Genomic DNA, 21,250 nt, shown 5'->3' with positions numbered 1-21,250 from the left:
TCCTCTTCCCACAGGAGGGGAAGCCCCCCCACCCCTGTCCTGTAGGGTCCCTGGTTCTCCAGGGGATGGGGGTGGGGTGGGGAGGAAGCTGAGGCTCGAGAGAGGCAGGGAGGGTCCAGCCTGGGCACATGCATCTCCTCTGTCCCCACCTGTCCTGGAAAGGCACCTGGCTTCACCCCAAGATCTGAAACCCAAGGCTGGGCCTGCACAAGAAGGGGGGCAAGAGCAAGACAGCAAGTGGCCAGGGGCTCTGGGCAGTGAGCACACAGCCATCTATAGGCGGGAGCCTACACGGACAGGGGCTCATGCGGGCGGGAGGAGGCCACGCCACCTTTGTGCCGAGAACCCCCTACAGCATCTCTGCGCACAGGCCTCTCCAGACGCATGCACAGCGCCCGCACCTCCCCCCTGCCCACTGCACTGGGCCCGTCGGGGTCTCTGTCCATCTCTTATTCCCAGTACATACAGGCTTCCTCTCTGCTGCCGGACCACTCGGTTCCCCTCCCAGACCTGGGCGCCTGCTGATCTCCTAGCACAGGGCTCGAATCTTGGCTGTGCCCTCACTCGCTGCCCTGGTCTGTTTTGGGAATGCCTCCAGTCAGCTTCCTTGTCAGAAAGACGAAGACAATCGTACTAATTGCTCGGGCTTGTGCTCGCTCCCACAGTGACCACTGGCTCCTAAACCCACCTCCTCGCTCCAGTCTTGTGAGCACTTATTCTGAACCTGACCTTTTGCTAAGCACCTTGAAAACAGCACCTCATTTTATCCACAGTAACCCCTGAATGTGCGACTGTTACCGTCCCCACCAGGCAGATAGGGAAACTGAGGCTCAGAGAAGTCCTACTGTTTGCCCACAATCCCAGGCTGGTGCTGGGGAGCCAGAGCTGTCGCGGAGCTGTGATCCACCATGGAAACGCAGCATGGACTGGTTTTGTCTCAAAATGTCAGACTAGGAGGGCCCTGGAAGAGCCTCAGTTTCCCTGGGGGAGTGCGGGGGTGATACCAGCTGCCCATCCAGTGATGAGGCTGGGAATCGGGATCTGGAAGAGATTGAGGATGGGGGACTTGGGGGCAGTAGGAAGGAAAAGCAGAAGGCAGGGCCAGCAGAGTGGGGATCCAGGGCAGCGGGAGCCCCAAGCGGAAGGAGACTAGGGGGTCGCCCCAGCGGACAGGCTCTGGCAGGGGTCTCGGGCGCAGGGCAAGAGCTGTGCTCACTCAGCACCTGCTATGGGCCAGGCCGGGAGAGCCGGCGGTGCCTTTCCACCCCCACACCCACCCTTTGAGGAAGGCTCTCCAGGGACAAGGTGGCTATTAACACAGCCGATGCCCCACCCTCGTGACGCCTGCTGCTGCTTACAAGGGATGAAGGGACCTGAGGAACCACAGCAGCCTGCGACAGTCAGGCCCTTGCAGCCTCATGGTTAGGGAGGTAGGAGCCTTGCAGGGCTGCAGGACTCCAGGGAGGGTCTGGGCCCCACACTGGGAGGGTCAGTGGTGTCAGGGGGCCAGGAGAGAGGTGGCCTGCCCAGCTGGTGACAGGCTCAGGGTTCTCCCCACGGCATCCAGATAGTGGTATGGCCCCGGTGCACTCAGACCCTTCCCAACGCCCCATTTGTTCACACTCACCGAGCAGGCAAACCCCCCACCAGGCACGGCTGTACCAGTCACCTACTCCTGCCAGGACCTAAGGGTCCTGTCAGGGAACAGGAGAAGCAAGGGCACCGGGCAGCCCAGGCTGCCGGGCTCACGCAGACACTGGCATCCGCAACTGGGGTCTGTCACCACGAGGGAGGGGAGGACTCCTGTGGGCAGTGTGTTTGCAGGGCAGTGGGGAGGGGAGTGTTGTGACCTGACCCAGACCCAGCTCCAGATGGCAGGTGGGGCAGTGCAGACACCAGACCCGGGTCTCAGAAGAGGGTTAAATTCTACTTGCTACCTTGTCTTGCCTCCCAGAGCCCAGAAGAGCCAAGCAGGGATGGAGAAGGAGGAACTGGACACCCTCACCCCTGCCTGTGTGCACCACCAGCCAGCTCAGCAGCCTCCCTCTCTGGGCAGGGTTTTTCCTGCACTCAACTCTTAATTGCAGCAGGATGGTATCTGGATACCGGGTGACCAGAATGATCTTTGTTCTCTGCCCCAGGCAGGCAAGCGGCACAGAGGTCCTGCCCACTGTGGCCAGCTCCCTGCCAAAGGGCCTCCCCGGGTGTCAGCAGGCATGTGGGGACCGGCATGCTGTGATCTCTCGGCAGGGCAGACCCCCCGCTTTGCCCCTGGGGCATGGAGGAGTGTCCTGTCCTCTTGTGTTCTTTTTACTCCAGAGCAGAAGTCACATTTGACAGCACAGGTCTCCGTACTGAATTGGTTTCTACTGCTGCCTAACGAATCACCACAAACAGCACGCACTCGTTATCTTGGGGTGTCTGCGGGCCAGGGGTGCAGGCAGGGTTCTCTGCTGGAGGTCCCACAAAGGCGCCCAGGCCGTTGGTAGGGCTGCCCTCATCTGCAGGTCCAGCTGACCATGGACCCACTTCGAAGCTCATTTGGGCTGTTGGCATCACTCACCTCCTTGCTCTCTGCTCCCGGAGGCCCCCCTGGGGTCCTGGTCCCATGGCCCCTCCGTAGGGCCCTCACCAGGTAGCAGCCGATTTCCAGGCCTACAGAACCATCCCCTGACCTCAGGGAGGCCCCTGTCCCCCGGTTGGGTCAAGTCCGGGATAATTTCCCTTTTGATCAATTCAACACAACCAGTTAGGGACCTCAATTACGTTAGCAAATCCTGTCTGTCAGATAAGGTACCAACCAGCAGGTATGCCCACGGTCTGGGGGTTACACAGGGCACGTCACCAGGGGGCGCTCACAGAATTCAACCGGCCTCGATTCTATGCTCTGCACTTAGAGAAATTTTATTCTCATCTGTAGTAGAAACATAAAACAGCAGGGTATTTAAAACCTGGATTTCTAAACTAGGGTAGGTCTCTCACATGACGTATACTGAAAGGATCTGCTTCCTCTTGTTCCAACACGTGGCTCATCGTCTGGGAAAGAGGCCCACAGAGCAGGATGAGCTGAACGACAACGGTCTCTTCAACCCCCTTTTGTTCCATGAGAACAGAAGGTAATGAATAATTGGCAGGCCTCCTGGACAGTTGTATGGGTTGTGCACTGAAGTGCCCTTCACAGCACAGTCAGTGATACTCCCGAGAGCTGTGTAGTCTGTACATGGTGGTTCTGGCTATGTGCTTACAACAGGGGTCTCCAGACCTTCCCTGGTCCCCAACAGCTGTCCCCAGCCTGTCTCCAGGTGCCAGGAGGGTCTACAACTGTAACTCCCTGGCTGAGGATGCTGCTGGGTGTACCACTAAATGCAAAACCATTTGGGAACCACCGTGTTTCTGGAACAAGCCTTTTAGCCTCAAAGCAGGTGACTACCCAGACCTCCCAGAAGGTCTTGGACCCCCACCCCAAGCTTACATTCCAGAGGGCTTTCCAGCCCCGGCAAATGATGTTCCTCCACCTCCTTGCCCCTGCCCGCCACACCCCGACACCGAGTCAGCTGCCTCCTCCCCTGACCTCTCCTGGGGTTCCCAGAGCGGACGGTTCTTCCCAAAGCCACCACGTTTGGTCACCCCCCGTCTTCAACGCCCATATGCTCTCCTAGACAGCCAGGATGGGCCCGGGGCAAGGCTGGCACAGGGGCCCAGAACCCTGAATGGGGCCTGCCTCCCAGGGCTGCCTGCAGTCAGCAGCCAGCGGAGGCCTGTGTACACTGATGGCTGCTGGGCCGGTCCTCCCCACCCACCCCCTGTGTGGGAGCAGGAGCGGCTGCCTGGGGAGGTGCAGGGAGGAGGAGTCCAGATTTAAACACAGTGAGCAAGGTGTGCTTCTGGACACCTGGCTGGAGGTGACATCTGGCAATGGGAGTACTGGCTCAGTAGCCCTTGTCCTAGCGAGGGATTAAATGAGATGGTATGAGGGCGGGACTCCAAGGACATGCTCCTCAAACCGTTTCCAGGGTGATTCCACTTGGGGAGTGCACCCTGGAGCCCTTCTCAGCAGTAGGGCCCAGAAAACATCCGCAGATGTCAGGAGAGGGCGTGGGGCATGGAGCTCCAGCCTGCTAGGTTTCCAAAGGCTGGCCGTGTCCAAAATATCCAAACACTGAAAAGCCGACACACCGCCAGCACACTGATTGGAACATTAACACCCCCCAGAAGCCGTGAGCTCATCGCGTCTGCATCTGGAAGCTCTTCACCCCTGGCTGGGTGCGACAGCATGTCACCTGCTCTAGAAAGCTGTCCACCTCTCCCCACCTGTCCCCACCCGTGTCACAGCTTCACCCTTGCTATCAGTTGTGAGCACATCTCTACCTCTCTCCGCGGCTAAACTGTGCTCCTTGAGGACAGATAAATTGCCCTTTCCTTTGTCTCCTTAGCATCCAACGTCTGGTACGTAAAGGGGAGAGAAATTTCTGGCTTGTTTTTCCTTTTGATGAGGAAAAGAGCCTCCTGGGGACCCTGGTTATGACTCAATCCGACCAGCAGATGGTGCGAGAGCCATTGAAGATACAGATGGGGGAGCCGTGAGGCCTCTGCACGAACGAGATTTCCTGGAAATATTTCTAGCAAGTAACACATTTATAATAGCTGTTTTTCTGTCATATTCTTTCCCGTTGCATATTCCTTGCAGGATTTGTCACTTGGCAGCTGCAAAGGCCTGCAAAGGCTCAGGACTTGGGAAACTTCCAGAAAATCAAGGATGTGGCTCCCTTGTCCATCCACATTTCAACAGCTGGAGAGGATTTAGATGGAATTGAGTAGAGATGGGAAAGGATGGGCCCTGGACGGAGCACTCATACCCACGGTAGCCTTTGCCTTTCCGGGGCCAGCAGGCAGGTCACTGGGCTCTCAGTAGCCAGGACTCTCCAGAGGACCCAGCCCTAGGAGTCTCTTGGCGCTGCCACTGAAGGGAGTGAGTTCCCTGTCACCAGGAGTGTGCAAAGCACTGGAAAGGGGGGGGGGTAAATAAACAATCCTTAAAGGACTATTGTGAGAGCCCATCTATTCGATGAGCTGACAACTCTAAACCATGCGTGTATAACACAGTATGAGCATCGAGAAGATTTTAAATTGTTAAGAAGTCAGACACGGTCATAGGAATGAACTACATAATTTATGTGTCCAAGGCTCCAGCGCTAAACTAAAGGGTGCTTATGTGGGGAAAACACTAAAAAAAATTTGTTTTTGCTTAGGTAACACCTCTGATGTAGAAGTACATATGTGTGTGCATGAGAATCAGAAATAGACTACAAATAGTAGACCAGAAAACCAGACTGCCTGGCTGTGCACGGCCCCTACACCCACGACGGCTGTGACATTTTTAAATGGTCAGAACAAATACAAATAAGAATAATATTTTGCCACATGTGAAAATTAAATGAAATCCAAGTGTCAATGTGCATAAATCAAGTGTGGTCGGCACACAGCCAGGACACGTTCTCTCTGGCTGCTTTCTCACTGCCGAGCAGAGGGGGTCACTGCAACAGACCGTGTGGACGCAAAGCCTCAAATCTTGATGTATCCGGCCCTTAACAGAGAAAGTCTGGGGCCCCTGATCTAGGCTATTAAAACTGGCAAGGAGGAGAATTCACCCAGTTCACTCCTTTCATTGTCTCATTTGGGGAAACCGAGGCAATAGACAGGAAGTGGACTTGCTCAAGGGCAGGAGAAGGAAAGGACCAGAAACCATGGTCCTGGGCTCATTGTGGGGTCCTTTGTGCTCTGGATGGCATTTGGACACTTGCGAGTTGGGCCTCGGGGCCCCTCCTTAGCACCCAAAGACAGGTACAAGATGCTGCAGGAAGCCCAGGTCAGGCGGGGGCAGGGGGCAGGACAGCCTGGTGTGTGGGGACGGCACCAGAGTCCTGACCCCATCCCCGCTCAGACCAGCAAGAGGGAGGAGAGTCTGGGGACCAGAGGCTGTACTGTCCTGCTGTCTGAGGGGTGAGGCAGCTGTGGCTTCTCTGTCCCCTGTAGCCCCGCCCACATCCCCAGTCCCAGGAGAATGGATGGAGGAAGAGGAGAGGCACGGGTGTGAGTCCCTACTTGAACTCGGACAACCTGATCTGTCCTCCCAGCTGCCGGCGGACCCAACCTGAGGAGTTGGTGCGGCCCTCCCAACCTGCCTGGGGGGAGGGGCGGCGGGGCCAGACAGTGGCTTGGTCTCCACCTGGGCCCCCAGGTACCCCGCTGGCTGGCTAGGAAGGAGACGTGGTCCAGGTACGCAGGCCACGGACGGGCCCCTCCACGGGTTCTGCATCGGGCACCCTGGAGCCACCCATGAGTGCAACCCTCGCCTTACCATCAGGAAGACTGACTGGCTTAGCCCTCCTTCTGACTGAAGACACTGGGGAAGGAGCAGCGTCTGCGAGAGGGGAGCAGAAGGACGGAAGGGAGGCCTAGCGGAAGGTGACCCAGGTGAAGGAAGAGCGAAAATGTAAAAGAAGAAGGAGGGTGAGTGAGTGCAGGGAGGGCCGAGAAACAGGAGGGCCAACAAGGATGGAACAGGAAGGCAAACGAAAGGGAAGCAGAAGCAGTTTCCAGGCGCACCTGGAGAGCGGGGTCCGGCTGGAGAGACCCTGCCTCCGCTGTGGGGCCTCTCGTCCTCTGCTGCCTTCGAGGCCAGTGACGCGGGGGGGAGGGGGGGGGCGGCCAGCGGGCGACCTGGCACCTGCTGTGATGGCGGAGACGGCCGTGGGGGCGTCCTGCACCGACCCTCCCTCTCCCCGAGGCGGAGCAGCTCCAGTCCCAATGCGTCTGGAATGCACGCGCCCAGGCAGGAGTCTGACCAGTCTGGGGGCCTGGCACCGTGTCCCCAGTCACAGGGCCCAGAGCGCGGGGCACATCTCCGGGCCGCCCACACCCGTCCTCGATGTTCCTGCGCACGCTGCGGGTCCCCATCAAACACCGGCCCCAGCGGCCACCGCTTCCGGCCCCGGGTGTGGACTGGGATCCAAGGTCGCTGCGGAGCCTCCTGGGGCCAGGTGGAGGGGTCGGCGTGAACGGAGGCGGGACATACAGGGGGCTGACGAGGCCGGGTGGTCTGGGGTCTGCGCTGCCTCGAGCCAGTTACTACCTGCCTACAGATTTATCTTTTAAAATTCACGCTTCTAAAGAAAACCACACGTTTAAGAAAAATAACTACAAAACAAAAATAAAATAGCACATTCCAAAGGAGCAAGTTTGTAAAATACCAGAAAAGGAATAATTTGAAGAGAAGAAGGAGGGATGTGTCTTAAGGCGCTGTCCCGAAACCCGATTTGAGCCCCAAGCTCACAGGGGTTTGAAATGATCCCAAACGAAAAGTCTTACACTTGACATCGAAACTTTCGTAAAGGAAGGCGTCTCCAACGAGAAAGTCACTCGGCGATCCCTGAGAGATGTGACCTGCGAGCGTGAGGACCCCGAGATCTTCTGCTTTGAAGGCAGGACAGAGGTGGCCAGTCTCGAACCCGCGCACCGGGAGCGCGAGCAAGGCGCAAGCCGAAGGCGCACGGTGCGTTCGGGGCGCTGCGCACTTGAGGTCCGGCGGGTGCGGGCGCCACCTCCGCCTGCCGGGCCGGGCCGGGGACAACCAGAACCGTAGGCTCCCGGGAGGGGAGCGAGGATGAGCACCTGCGCGCGGGGCTGCGCCGGGACCCGGGAACCGCTGGCCCGTCGGGGCTCGCGGAGGACGCGTGGGAGTCCCCGCAGGCAGCTGCTGACCGTCGCATTGGGAGGTGAGCCCACAGGTCTGGAAGCAACGTACCCTCCGTTCCCGCCCTGACTCCGTTTTGCGGCGTGAGATCCAAGCCCACGGCCAACGGGGGAGGAGACGCAAAGAAACCGGCCGGGGCCGGGGTCGGGTGGGGGCTGGTCCCAGGCCCCTCCCGGCCCCTCTGGGCCCCTCCCGGCCGTGCAGAAGCAGCGCCGCCGGCCGCCGGCCTCGCCCAGGTCCGCGCACTCCCGACTCAGCCTCCCCGTCTGCGTCGGGGCTCGGGACGCCCACGGCGAAAGGCTCCCTCGAGGAGGCGCCGAGGGAGGAGGGGGAGTCTGGAACCCGGGCACCCCTGCTGAGGGGTTGCTTAGGGAGGGAGTTACCCCCTCCCCGCGTCTCGCTTCCAGCTCGGCCGCGGGGTCCGGAAGGGCAGCGCAGTGGGGGAAAGCGGCCCCAGCCGGCGCCGGGACCCCCCAGCCACCTGAAGCCCCTCGCCGCCCGCCGCTGGGAGAGGGTGGCTGGCCTCGGGCGCTGAGGTCACCTTTTCCACTGCGCCCGCCGAGAGCGGACGGTTTCCGGGATTTTCGCGGCGGCGGCGGCGGGAGGCCCCAGTCGGGTCCCAGGCGTTGGCTCGGCTGCTGCGCCCCTGGGGTGGGGGCTCGGAGGCTCGGAGGCTCCTCCGCCCCGGGGGGGCCCCCTCCTATAGGACGGGGAGGAGGGACCCACGGTGAACCTTTGCCTGCCCACGACGCGGCAATTCCCGAGCAGAATAGGCCCTGCTACCGTTCGTGCGCATTTTTTCGCCTAAGAGGGGTTTATCTGCGGGTCTGCTTGGGATCGCGCCCGCGGGGAGGCCTCCTCGGGCGGGGGAGGTCAGAGGCCTTCCCACCGGGTATGAGAGACCTGAGGGAGGGTGATGGGCGGGCCGGCTTCTCTTGGGACCGAGGCCCCGACCAAGGCCTCCGACTGGTCCCCTGGAGGCATTCTGCGAAGAGCCCGGGGCCTCATTCCCTGCGCGCAGACCTCGCCAGCCACGGAGAAAGCGCCCGGGCGGTGTCCAAAGAGCTGGGGGAGGCACTCTGGGCCTCCGCACCTGCGAAATGGGGTGTGGGCTGGGCTGCGCAGTGTTCTGACTCCCCCAAATCTAGAGGTGAGGTCTCACCCTGACAATGACTTCCTTCCCTCAAGCCTGACCTAGGAGGCCAATGGGGGGGGGGGGGCAGATGGGTCTGTTGACCGCTGCTGGAAACCCAGTGTCATCTGGGACCTGGTCTTCCATCTAAGGACCTGAGACCGCCTGCAGCAGCAATTGCAGCGGGAAGAGACGGCTCAGAGCCGAGAAACTTCCGTCAGGGGTCCAAAAGGGGGGGGTGAAGGGATAGAGTGGAGGTGGCTGGGCCTAACCCTTCAAAGGAAACACCCCCATCTATGCCCTTGTAAAGACGCTGCGAAGAGGGGGAGGGGGAGGGGTAGTGAGGATGGGTGGAGGCTGGTGGGCCCAACTGGGGTGGGGGGCGGTGAGAGGAAAATGGTGTGATGCTGACATGTGCAGGGAGCAATGGTGAATGAGCCCTGCTCCTCATGGCCCGGGGTGGGGGGGGGGGGGTGGGGACGGGCAGTGCGTCCAGAAGCCGCTGGGTTCTCCCTGGGACAGCTGGCATGGTGGCCCCACCCCCCATCATGCCACCTCTCGTGGGGAGGGTGGCCGGCTCAGTGTGGGACACTGTCATTCTCGGTGGGTCCCACACCGTCCCCTTTCCAACAACAACCATGTGACTCACAAGACCACCCACAAGTGGAGCACTGATGCTGGCTGTTACCAGGGGCAGTCACCCGACCACTGCAGGGGGAAGCAGCTGGGATCTCAGAGCCTCTGGCAAGACATTGTCTTTGTCCCTACGGACGAGAAGTCTCGGCCATCTCCTAGTTCACGAAGGGGCTAGGGCGGGTGCAGGGAGTGGGGCTGTCCTAGCGGTCTCACTGCCTGCCCTGGGGCTAGAGAGCCTGCATCCGCTGGCAGAGTGCAGGCCGTGGGTCTGTAGGCCATTTCCCAGAAGCAAACACTGAGGCCTGGGGCAGAACTCATATAGGGGGAGAAGTGGACCAGGACCTCGGCCGAGGGACTGCCGAGCGGCTCTCCTCAGCCTCCCAGAGACACCCGTCCACCCCCATTGACACCCTCCTTGCCCAGACAAACGGTGTACTCCTCCCCAACAGACCTGTGGGGCACATGGGTGCAGGACCCCCCCTACTGAGTTGTCATAGCCTCCCTGGAGCCAAGAGTCAGCATCCCCTCAGGACAGGTCTGGAAGGTGAGGCCCAGATGGGGCAGTGGCTTGTGGGGAGTGGTGGGAGCCAGAGATGGGAGAAACTCGGCCGAGAGGGTGTGGTGGTGGTGGGGGGGGGGGGGCTGTTCACCCGACGGCTTCGGTGGATATTCCCGCAGTGATGAAGAGAAGCAGCCAGGGAAGGCTGGACCTCCTCCAGTCACGTGGGGGTACTCTAAGGCTCAGAGACCCGTAGGGCAACGCCAGTTGCCCCCAGGCTCTCAGCGCGCCCTGTGGCCCCTCGGCCGGCTCAGCCCTGGGGGCAGTTTTCTCTCTTACTGTAAAGCTGGGGAAAGGGGAGGCTGCAGCCTGTCCTTCCCGGACATCCGTGTCTTCCTCCAGGGGGGCAGAACCCACCCCACAGTCAGCGGGGTTGCCAAGGAGGACGTGTCCATGCATCACTTGGCGATGTAATGAATCCCGCTGGAGCACCCCTCAGGGCAGCCAGCTCCGGACAAATGAGGCCATGCCTGGTAAACTGAGGCGGGGGTGCACAGGTGCGGCCGCCGCTCTTCGAGTTTCGGCTGCCTCCCGCTGCACCCCGGCCTGGCGGGCGGCTCAGAGCGCCGGCCAGGAGGCTTGCGCGCAGCTACCCCTTTCCCAGCGAGCTTCGCGGCCTTTGCCTCTCCTCCCCCGACCTCTCCAGGGCTGCCTACCCACCCACCCACCCACCCCACCTCCTCCGGCCAGGCCGCTGCCTTCCTAGCGGCCCCGGCTCTCTCTTTACCGCCCCTTGCCCAGCCCTGCCCGCCTCTGTGCCCTGCGGCACGTCGCGGCCCGCGGCTCCCGCTTCTGCCGGCCGCTCTCCGCGCACGTCTCGGCGTCCGTGGCACCCCCACCCCTGTCTCGCATCTTGTGTGGCCTCGCCGTTTCGCGCTGGCCCCTCTCACCTCGGTCTCGAGCCCTCCGCTCCCACCTCTGGGGTCTGGTCCCCGAGCTCTCCGGCTCTCTCCTTCCTGGGAGTGCGCTTCCCCGGGTCCCCTCGGTCTGGTCGGCCCGCCCCTCGAACGGCCCCCTCTCTCCCGCCTCCCTCCCGTCTCCGGCCTCCCTGGGGCTCTAGCCCTGGGGGTGGGGGTGGGGATGGGGGCGGCGGCGGCGGCGGCGGCGGCCGCGCGGGGCGGGGCGGGGCGGCCGGGCGGGGCGGGGCGGGGCGGTGACGCGGGGCCGGCCGGGCAAGAGGCGCGGTGGCGCGGGGCGGGGGCGCAGTCCCGGGTCCGACCGGCCGAGCCCCGCGCGCCCCGCCCGCGCCCTGCGCCTCCGCCCCGGCCGGCCGGCGGGGGAGGGGGGCATGAGCCGGCGCCCGCGCGCCGCCCGGAGCTGCGGGCCGGCCTAGAGCCCCGCGCGGGGCCCCCGCGCCCAGCCGCCACCGCCACCGAGCCGCGGGCGCCGCGATGCAGCGGCCTGGGGAGCCCGGCGCCGCGCGCTTCGGGCCGCCCGAGGGCTGCGCCGACCACCCGCCGCACCGCTACCGCAGCTTCATGATCGAGGAGATCCTCACCGAGCCGCCGGGGCCCAAGGGCGCCGCGCCCGCCGCCGCCGCCGCCGCCGCCGCGGGCGAGCTGCTCAAGTTCGGCGTGCAGGCGCTGCTGGCGGCGCGGCCCTTCCACAGCCACCTGGGTACGTGCGGGGCCGCGCGGGGTGGGGGTGGGGGGGGGGGAGAGGGACAGGCGCCTCGAGGTCGCCGCTCGGGGCAGGCGCCGGGCCGCGCACGGACCTGGCCGGCTGGAGGGGGGCGTCCGCTCTCCCCTTCGCCGCCGACCTGCGGCCTCCGGGCGCGGGCGCAGGACCGGACTGCTAATGTCTGACTGCGGGTCAGAGCGACCTCAGGCTTCGGGCTCCCGGGCCTCAGCCGCAGAGGGCTGGTCGGGAGTGGCCGCGGCTGCCCACGGCGGGGAAGCCGGACCTTTGGGGAAGAAGCCCGTGTCTCCGGGGGGCTGTGCTGGGGGCTGACGCCGGTGCCGGCGCCTCAGGTGGGAGCCCCGCGGCCTCTGCTGCAGCGCCCACGCCCCTGGGCCTGGCCTGGGGACCAGAGGCCTGGCTGTGAGCCGCTGCCCGCCTGGCCCTCCCCCTCCAGGTCGGCTGGGCCTCCTTGGGTCTGGAGCTGCCTGCTCCGGCCTTTTCTGACGCCGCGGGTCCTTCCTCTTCCTTGCTTGGCCGATCCTGCCTTTCCCTGCCGGTCCCTCTCCGAGGCACCCCTTCTTCTTCTGGCCTTTCCCCCCTGCCCCCGCCCCGTCGGCTTCTCCCTAAGGGGTCTGTCTGCGCTTACCGCTCTCCCCTCCTCCCCATCGGCTTCTCTCTAAGGGGTCTGTCTGCCCTCCCTCTCCCACCGTCTCCCAAGGATCCTTTCTCCCCTCCTCACATTTGCCTCCACGCTGCCCGGCCCTCGCCTCCTCCAGCAGGGCGAGCCTGGGCCTCAGTGAGATGCCCGCCCAGGCAGGACCCCCGCCCTGCAGACCGCCTTGCCCTGCACCCTTGACTCTCCAGCCGCTGCTCGGCCAGCGCACGGGGCAGCAGGGCCCGTTCGTTCGTTCGTTCGTTCCAAGTCCAGCTCTGAGGGAGCCTCCCCGCTGCTCTTTGCAGTGCTGTTAACAATTCGTTTGAAGCGGGCAAAAAAGAAAAACCAATCATCACAGGACTAATGAAAAATGGAAAGGTCTTCGCGGGAAGAGTCTAAACAGAGAAAACAGGAAGGGTACTTTCCTGACTCGCGGGGTGCTCGGAGTCTCCCGGAAGCGCCCAGCCCCACCCCCGCTAAAGACCAGCCGCCTGCCCGCCGCGTGGCTGTTGTGCCCGGCCCAGGACGCCAGATGCGCTCACTCATTTAACAAACATCTTGTTTCGGCCAGGCCGCAGCGATGCCGACTGGGTTGCGGCAAACGCTCACCCTTCTCTCTGCCACTTCTTGCTTTCCTTTTCTGTGAAAGACACACACTGTGCTTCTCCCTGCCGAAACCTCGTGTGCATTGAGAATCCCAAAATCCCGGAGGCGGTTGGGGCCTGGGGAACAGCAGGCAAAGGCGGGGGTGCGGGAGGTCCCCCCTCGCAGACCCCAGGGACGCTGGCTTTGAAGAGTGTCACCCTAGGCGGGCGGCACAAATCGCGCACTTTGTGACCAGGCAGGAAGGGTTTGTGCTGGTGGCGCTGGCCAAGCTCACAGTGCTGGGGATCTTTAGGAGGGAGCAGGGCCCAAGCTCACCGGCTCCCCACTCTCTCTCCCTCCAGCCGTGCTGAAGGCCGAGCAGGCAGCGGTGTTTAAGTTCCCGCTGGCGCCGCTGGGATGCTCGGGGCTGGGCTCAGCGTTACTGGCCGCAGGGCCTGGACTGCCCGGCGCCCCTGGCACTCCGCACCTGCCGCTTGAGCTGCAGCTCCGTGGGAAGCTGGAGACGCCCGGCACCGGGGAGCCGGGCACCAAGGCCAAGAAGGGGCGTCGGAGCCGCACAGTGTTCACCGAGCTGCAGCTGATGGGCCTAGAGAAACGCTTCGAGAAGCAGAAGTACCTCTCCACCCCCGACAGGTAGCCTGGGTCCCGGCTGAGCCCGGCGGATGGTGGGAGGAGTCTACTTGCCCAGCTGAGGGTGCACCCTGCTCTTTCCAGAATAGATCTCGCGGAATCCCTGGGCCTGAGTCAGTTGCAGGTGAAGACGTGGTACCAGAATCGGAGGATGAAGTGGAAGAAAATAGTGAGTGTGCCTGTGGCTTTTCGCCCCTGGTTGGCGCCAGGCCCCTGTGCCCTCCAGGAGCCACCCTCCTCTCTCCCCTCCCCACCGCCTCCTAGACGTCGCACCAACCCTTCCGATTCCCTCTGCGGCTGGTGCCCGCAGGGACCCTCTCTGCTCTCTCCGCACCTCTGGGTGCCCTAGCACAGCCCACATTCCTTCGTGCTTCGCTGCGCCCCCAGGCTTCCTGGCAGCCTGAACCCCCAGGCCCAACCCTTCGGCTCAAATGGCCGCCATTTCCTGGGGCCAGGCGCGGCCTCAGATGGCCTGGTGGTGCCCGTGGGAAAGTGCCCGGCAGGCCCTGCCTGGGCACAGGGCACGGAGTCCCGCTGCCTGGTCCCAGCTCACCGCGGTGCCGGCCCTTCCTCTGCACAGGTGCTGCAGGGCGGCGGCCTGGAGTCTCCCACCAAGCCCAAGGGGAGGCCCAAGAAGAACTCCATTCCCACGAGTGAGCAACTCACGGAGCAGGAGCGCGCCAAGGAGGCGGAGAGGCCGGCGGAGGCGCCAGGCGAGATCATCGACAGGAGCCGCGAGGACTGAGCGTGCAAAGCGGCGAGCCGGGACCCCCGCGCTGCCGAGGCCCCCTCCGCGCGCGGGAAGCCGCGAGTAGGCCCTTCTGCGGCCCCGCCATTTGCTTTCTAAACGTTTCATTATTACCTTGAATGCGGACAGTTAGGGGCCAAGAAAGGACACAGACCCTGCAGCCAAGCCCGGCCCCAGTGCGCTCCCCGGCCCGGGCCTGGAGACTCGTGTCTGGCGCGTGGCACGCCTGGGCCCGGAGCTCCGCGCGCATTCACGCCCCGCTCCTCTCCCGCACCCCCACCGGCCTCGGCCGGCCCCCCCCCCCGCGTCCGGACGCCGCCGGCACACACCCGCTTCCGCGCGTCGGGGACTCAGCGGCCCGGCGCAGGCCACCACGGCCCGATAGGGCGCGCGGACAGCCCGGTGGCTCTACCCTGAGGCCGGGTCCCCGACGTCGCTGGGGCTCCTACCCCTCTCTTGCGAAGACAGTGATTTTTTTCCAATAAAATATTTTATGACACAGCCGGGCTTGATGAAGGGGTCTCTGAGTCCGCGGGGCTAGGGGAGGGTGGTCGCGCAAAGTAGGAGGGACGCTTGCAGTGGCTCCTGAAACATCCTTTCCCCGGGCTACGTGGAAGCGAACCGTGACCTGCCCCACGGGCTCGGACTGGGCACGGCAGGCGGCTGGGTTGCTGCAGGATTCCTGGAACCGCTTCGGCTCGGTGTGAGGGGCTGGGGTGAGCTCCGCCCCTCTCCTCCAGCCCAGGGCGCCGGCAGTAGCAGCCACGCTACGCGGGAGCCCCAGGCCACCGCGGAGCTCGCTCGGGAAGTGTCCCGGGGCTGGGAGCGGCCTCCGGTTGTTGGTTCAAGAACCGCTCGTGAGGTCCTCGACGTGGTCTCGGCCAAGTCTTCGCGAGGCAGACAGGACGCCCGGGATCCAAGGCTCACGCAGAGGCGCGCCACCTGCGCAGCCCTGCCTCCCGGCCTTCACGTTTTGCGCGGCACACGCCGAGCGGCGGCGCCTAGCCCCGAAGTCCCGCTCGGGGCAGCGAGGGCACCTGACCCAGTCACAGGACGGGGAGCGCAGGGCGCGCTCTCCAGGGGTGGGGCTTGGAGGCGTGTGTCCGCGGGCGCCCTCTTCTACCCGAAGGCTTCGGTGGACTTCTCTCCCTCTAGGATGGGCTGGGCACGCCAGTGGGTTCCTGCCCATGCACTTCTCACCAGGACGACGACCAGAGTCTAGGGGTGGACAGATGGCCACTTCGCTGGTTACAGCTCAGAGAGAGACTGCATTTTGGCCCTGCAGAATTCCAAGTGGGACCAGGATTTAACCAGGCCCTTCTGGCGCAGCTACGGGGGACAGAGGAACATCCTATCCACGTTCAGGTTTTGGGTCTCCCGAATGTGAAAACGACAGTTTTGGCCTCCACCTGTGGTGGCGACGGCTGCCTTTCAAATTGTGACTTAATCGTTCCTTGGTGAAACCAGCGCTTAGATTTCTGGTCCCTGAGCATCGCAGGCGTCGGGTTAAGGCCGGGAGGAGTAAGAGAGTGGGTTCTTTCTGAGGACCGCAGGCAATTCTCCGTGCGCCCCAGCCCTGCCCGGTCTCAAGGAAACCAGCTCGCACTCAAAGGCTCAATCTTGCAAACAGCTTCCAGCCTACTCGCTCGCTAGCGTCTCCGAGGCGCCCCCAAAACCCGGTGTACCGCTGCGCCCCCAATCCCTTCCGGCCCTGAGGGTCACCCCTGGTTGGCTCCCTGCGGCGGTGGGCGGTAACCTTCCTGCACCCAGCCCGGCCAGTCAAGCCTGCACGCCGCTCCGTTTCCTTCTCTCCACTTCAAAGGGAAGGGAAGGTCCCACCAGTTTTGTCCCCGGGTGCTCCCAGGGCGCAAATTCCAGCTACGGCCCCTGTTCAGCGGCGCGGAGCTGTATAAGGAAGGAGGGTCCAAGAGAAGAGAAGGAGACGTTCTGACCCACTCCTCGAAGTCGCTGCCGGGGCCCTCGGTTGGACTCGTTCTGAGCAATGCGACCTTGGGCAGACTGCCTCGCGCTTCCGCGGCGTATTCCCAAGGCAGCCCCCTTACCGGACTGCAGGATAGGGCCGCGGGGGACGAGGGCTTGGGGCGGGGGGCATCCGGCCGGACCGGGCGCCAGAGCACAGGGGCCCCTACTGCAGCGACGATAGCCCCTCCAGGCGCAGATGGGGAGCCTGTTCGGGCACTGCTGTCGAGAGGTCACTAGCCGGTCAGAGGGGGAGCTGGGCCCCCAGTGCGGGCGGAGGTGGGAGGGTTCCTTGTCACTGCCTGTGCAGCTGTGGGCCTGGGAGTGGGCGACCGCAGCAGGCCTGGCCCCCGCGGTGCGTTCCTTGCCCTGGGGACCCCGGGAGGGAGCTCAGCCCTTCCCGGAGAAGAGGAGGCGCCGCAGCCACGACGTGTCCACGGCGCCCCAGACTTGGCGCGCAGCCCGCCGCCCGCAGAGCCGCGACTCCAGGGAAAGGGCCGCACCGCGCCCCCTCCCCCCTCCACGGAGGTGACGCGGTGCCACCCCGCGCGGAGGCCCCTCCTCCCCCACCCGGCAGCGCGCGCCCCTCCGAGCAGGCCCGGCGGCAGGAGGGACGGCCCCCTCGCCCCCTCGCCGCTCCCGGCCGCACCGTTCTCGGCTCCGCCCCAAGGTCCTGGGAAACACAGCCCCGGGACTGCGCTGGGGACGAGGTCGCGGCCGCGCCTGGGGCGCCCTGGGCCGGCGGCCGGGGGAGGGAGCGCGCTGCAGCGTCTCGCGAGAGCCGTGCCCTGGGGTGGGGGACGGGGGGAGCGACGGCCGCATCCCGGACCCTCTCGGCGGGAAGGGCCGGAGGCCGCCCGCTGGCTGAGCGTCTCCGGATTAGCCTGGCGGCCGCGCTCCGCAACCGCCGCCAAATTTGCGCTCTGTGCTTATAGGGCAGGGGAAGGGGGTCGGCGGGGCTGGGCGGTAGGGGAGACATCGGGGGAGGGTCTGCGAGGGGCCGAGGGAGGGATGCGGGATGGTGACCCTGACCCTGAGCCCGTCGCTCTGGCCCGTGCCAGCGGGAGCCTAGCTCGGGCGGCACACAGGAGCGTTTGGGGACAGGGTGGTCCCATCGAGGCGGGCCTGGGGCCGGCAGCCAGTCCCCTGGCCCGGGAAGTGACAGGTGCAGCCGGGAGTGGGGGCTCCCCACCCTCCCCGTGCCACACCACTTTGTAAGAAAGTAAGTTTACTCTGGCTTAACCCTTTCCCGGTTCGGAGTTCTCCTGGAGAACTGCTGGTGGGAACCCTTAAGTCAGAAGAGAAGGGCGTGCCGGGCCACACTTAACCGGCCGGTGTGAAGTTTGTGCCTCCTGGAGGGAGGGCTCTCCTTACGTACCCAGGAGCAGACGGAAGAGGGAGCGGAGCCGGCCTCTCCTCCTGAACTCGGCACCGCTGCCTCACCTTCCAGGGGCTGCAGGGGGGAGGAGACACCAGGCAGCCCCTTCACCGTCGGGTTGCCCCTCTGCCTGATTTTCTTGCCACACTCAAGAGGGGCTCCTGCCTCAAAGTGACATCTCTGGTTCCACGTCGAGGTCCAGAGAGGATCCCAGCCGACCCAGGAAGCCTCTGCCCCCAAAGCCCCTCCATGAGCGGGAGGGGTTCTCCCCCGCCTCCACCTGCCCCTGGCCTGGGCTCTCCGAGCTGAAGGAAATTTCTCAAACACCACCTCCCCATCCCCACTTTAGGGAGTGAGGGAGGCTTACTCCCTGTCAGTGAGTGGGGAAAAAAGGTGGCCACAGAGACAGGACTATGCATGCGGAGTCAGCTTGACTCTGGGCCAGCCTCTCTGCTGGCCCTGCCCCTGGGTCACTGGACACAGGGATGCAGTGAAAAGTAGATCTTCCTGTGTCTGCAGTAAGGCCCCCGGAGGCACCTCTGGGCCTGACTCTGCAGGAGGCCTCTCCCTTGTGTGACTTCAAAGGTCCCCTTTTCCTATTTCTCACACCCTGTCACTGAATCTCATCAAATTTAAGACAGCATCTTCCCTTTCCTGAAATCTGAGTTCATATGACAGTTGGGGGAGAGGTGTCCCAGGCACTGTGGGTCCTGGGGTCTGCAGGATGTGACTGTCCCCGCAGCAACGGCCCTGACCCTCAATGGAGAAAGCCAGGAAGCTTCCTAGAGCGGCAGGGGAGGGGGAGACCTTCCTGGAGGTTCAGGGAGACACAGGCAGAGGCCAAGAGGCACAGGGCTTGGGCTGTGGGAGGTCATGGATTCAGAAGCAGTTCTGACCTCAGAGAGGTTCTCCAAATACCTCAAGCCATTGATTTCCTTGATAGTTTCCTTTTTATGTAAACTCAGTAGTGACCTGTGAGAAAAATCAATGTCTTAATAGGCCCCAAAGAGATCCTTGAGTAAGTATAACATAAAAATTCTGATGACATAAAAACATGGGGTGATGGCTACATTGTTAATGTCCTCACAAACTTTTCTTTCTTAGTGCTTCCAGAAATATCAGTGTCTGCCTTTGGTGGCATGGTGGACTGACTCTAATATCAACCAAGCACTTCCTTGGACCATTCATTCATTTAGCAAAGCAGTTACTGAGTGTGGCAGGCAGTTCCCAGCACGCGACACAAGCCCACCCACTATGTTGATCCAGTGACAGCCCAGTAAGGTATGTACCTTACTCCTATTTTACAGATAAAGTTCAGAGATGTTAGGCAATTTGCCCAGGGACACACAGCTATTAGCAGAATTCGGATCTGACTTCACCTCTGTGGGCCTCCACTGCGCTTTGCCCAGCAGCCTGGAGGTTCAGCTCGGGGTGTTGTGGGTGCCTTAGGGTCCCCTGCAGCCCCTGCCTGCCCGGAATGAGTTTGTGCACTTGTTCACTAAGTATTTATTAAATGCCTGTTGTGTGCCAGGCACTGTGCTAGGCGAGGGGCACGCAGCCTCTGACCCAAGGACCTCATGTTGGGGGTGAGGGCGCTTGGGTAAACCTCAAAGAAGGCACAATTAAACCTACAAGATGGTTTCAGGGAGTGACCAACGTCTTATAAAATAAAGCAGGTGATAGACAATGAGTGGGGTGGGGGCTTTGGTCAGCATGGTCAGAGAGGATCTCTGTCCCTGGGCTGATCCTTCAGTTGAGACCTGAAGGAAAGCATGCCAAGCAGCAGGCGTAGCGCATGCAAGGGTCCTGAGGCGGTTAGGAGTTTGGCCAGGGTGGAGGAAACAAGTGTGGAGAGGTGGTCAAGGGTAGTGGGTGAGGGAGCGAGGAGGTGGGCCCAGGCGCTAGCCGGAAGGCGGCATCCGGGCTCCCTCCGCCCTGCAGCTCTAGCAGCCCCCGGGCCGGCGCCTCCGCCAGCCCAGCCCCTCAAAACTCGCCGCGCGGCCGCCAGAGCCCCGCGGCAGCTCCGCCTCTACCAGGCAATTTGCTTTTTTTTTTTTTTTTCATAAGGATGCAATTTTCTGCGTGCTTTAAGGACATTAGAAGGGCGTTTGACTGACGCGCCATGCGAAACGCATTAGCGAGGCTAGCGGCGCTGTGCGCAGGAGGCGGCGCGGCGCGGGGCAGGGGCAGGTGGAGGCGGGGGCGGGCCCTGGGGACCGCGGGGGGCGGGGCGGAAAGATGCCGGAACACAGGAGCGACGGAGAAAGAGATGTGCAGAGATCGGAGATGCAGAAACGGACCCCAAATGTGGAAGCGTCCGAGCGAGAGAGGGCGAAAGAGAGGGTGGGAGTGGGCGCCGTGGGTGAAGCAGCCTCGAGCTGGGCAGGGGCGGGAGGAGGACGGGAAAGGGCCCGCAGGAGAGGGAGGTGGGGGAAGGCGGCAGACTTGGAGGAGGGGACAGGAAGGAGGGGACCGCAGGCATGGGGCTCTCTCCGGGCCCCTGTCCCCAGACCTCCGGACAACCGTGTGCACAAAAGTGACGGTGGGCGGCGGCGCCCGGCGGGGAAAACGCCAAGCGGCCTCGGGCGCCTTTGCCCGCAGCTCCCTCACCGTTTGAGCTTCTCAAAGGCGCCAACCTCCCTTCTTCCTCGGGCCTGTGGCTCCCAGCGCGCAGCTCTAGCCGCCCTGCCTTGTTGGCGGGCGCTCCTTTCCGCTCGGTCCCGCGCGTTCGCTGGGGTCTGTGTTGGGACCCCGCGCCCCAGCCCCGCACAGCCTCAGGGCCCCCAGTGGCTGCTGCCCCGCGCCTGGCATCCTCCCCAGCACAAGGAACCCTGGCTTTGCGGCCAGGCGGACGTGGCCGCAGACCCGGATTTTGCTGGGGCACCCACTGCAGATGCCCGGCAAACTCTCCAGGAGGACACGCGGCTGGGCCCTCTCCCCTCGCCGGGGTCTCTGCGGTGTTCCTCCTTTCCGTCTGGGCGGGGGTGTGCGGGCTGGGCTCCGGGGCCCTACGCCCTGCCTCTTCCAGCGTGCTGCCTGAGCACGTGGTGCTGGAGCTCGGGGGACATCACCCCGCAGCCTTGGAGCCCAGCTGGAAGCCACGGCCCTCCTGGGCTCCTAAGTGGGCCACACGCCGCGCGCACGCTTGTCCGAGCAGCCGTGCCCTGCGGCCGCCTGGGTCACTCCTCAGGGGGTGGTCTGGAAGCCCTCAGAAACGGAGGCTACCGAGGTCCTTTCACAGGGGAGGAACCGGCAGCTCGGGAGAGGGGTGACTTGCCTCTACTTCCAGCCGGTTCCGAATCGTCCACTCCGGGGGGTTCCTATGATCAGGGTTAGCTGCGAGTGAGGGAAGGAGCTGGCTCCGTGGTTACGGACACGGGTTCTGAGCCGGGTTGCCTGACTTCACCACTTGTTAGCTGTGTGACCCATTCTCTCTGTGCCGCAGTTTCCCACTCTTTAAAAGGGGGACCAGTGGGGCGCCTGGGCGGCTCAGTCAGCTGAATGTCCGACTTCGGCTCAGGTCATGATCTCGCAGTTCGTGGGTTCGAGCCCC

At 63.5% G+C, this 21,250-nt stretch overlaps 1 protein-coding gene across 1 annotated transcript; it reads left to right on the top strand.

Moving 5' to 3' along the window:
- The first annotated feature begins 11,471 nt into the window (after positions 1-11,471).
- Positions 11,472-14,785, top strand: BARX1 (BARX homeobox 1). The gene is made up of 4 exons (XM_042913773.1): positions 11,472-11,697; positions 13,303-13,594; positions 13,676-13,760; positions 14,172-14,785. Exons 1-4 carry the CDS (start codon positions 11,472-11,474, stop codon positions 14,334-14,336), a joined length of 768 nt encoding a protein of 255 aa, XP_042769707.1. The 3' UTR covers positions 14,337-14,785.
- Positions 14,786-21,250: the final 6,465 nt, after the last annotated feature.

This window comes from Panthera leo, chromosome D4 (assembly GCF_018350215.1).
Source record: "Panthera leo isolate Ple1 chromosome D4, P.leo_Ple1_pat1.1, whole genome shotgun sequence".
Taxonomy (NCBI): domain Eukaryota; kingdom Metazoa; phylum Chordata; class Mammalia; order Carnivora; family Felidae; genus Panthera; species Panthera leo.
This window is presented reverse-complemented; position numbering and strand designations above follow the sequence as displayed.

Coding starts and splice junctions, on each gene's coding strand:
- BARX1 (XM_042913773.1), top strand. CDS start 11,472: ATGCAGCGGCCTGGGGAGCCCGGCGCCGCGCGCTTCGGGCCGCCCGAG. Junction 11,698..13,302: donor GCCCTTCCACAGCCACCTGG/GTACGTGCGGGG, acceptor CTCTCCCTCCAG/CCGTGCTGAAGGCCGAGCAG. Junction 13,761..14,171: donor GGATGAAGTGGAAGAAAATA/GTGAGTGTGCCT, acceptor TCCTCTGCACAG/GTGCTGCAGGGCGGCGGCCT.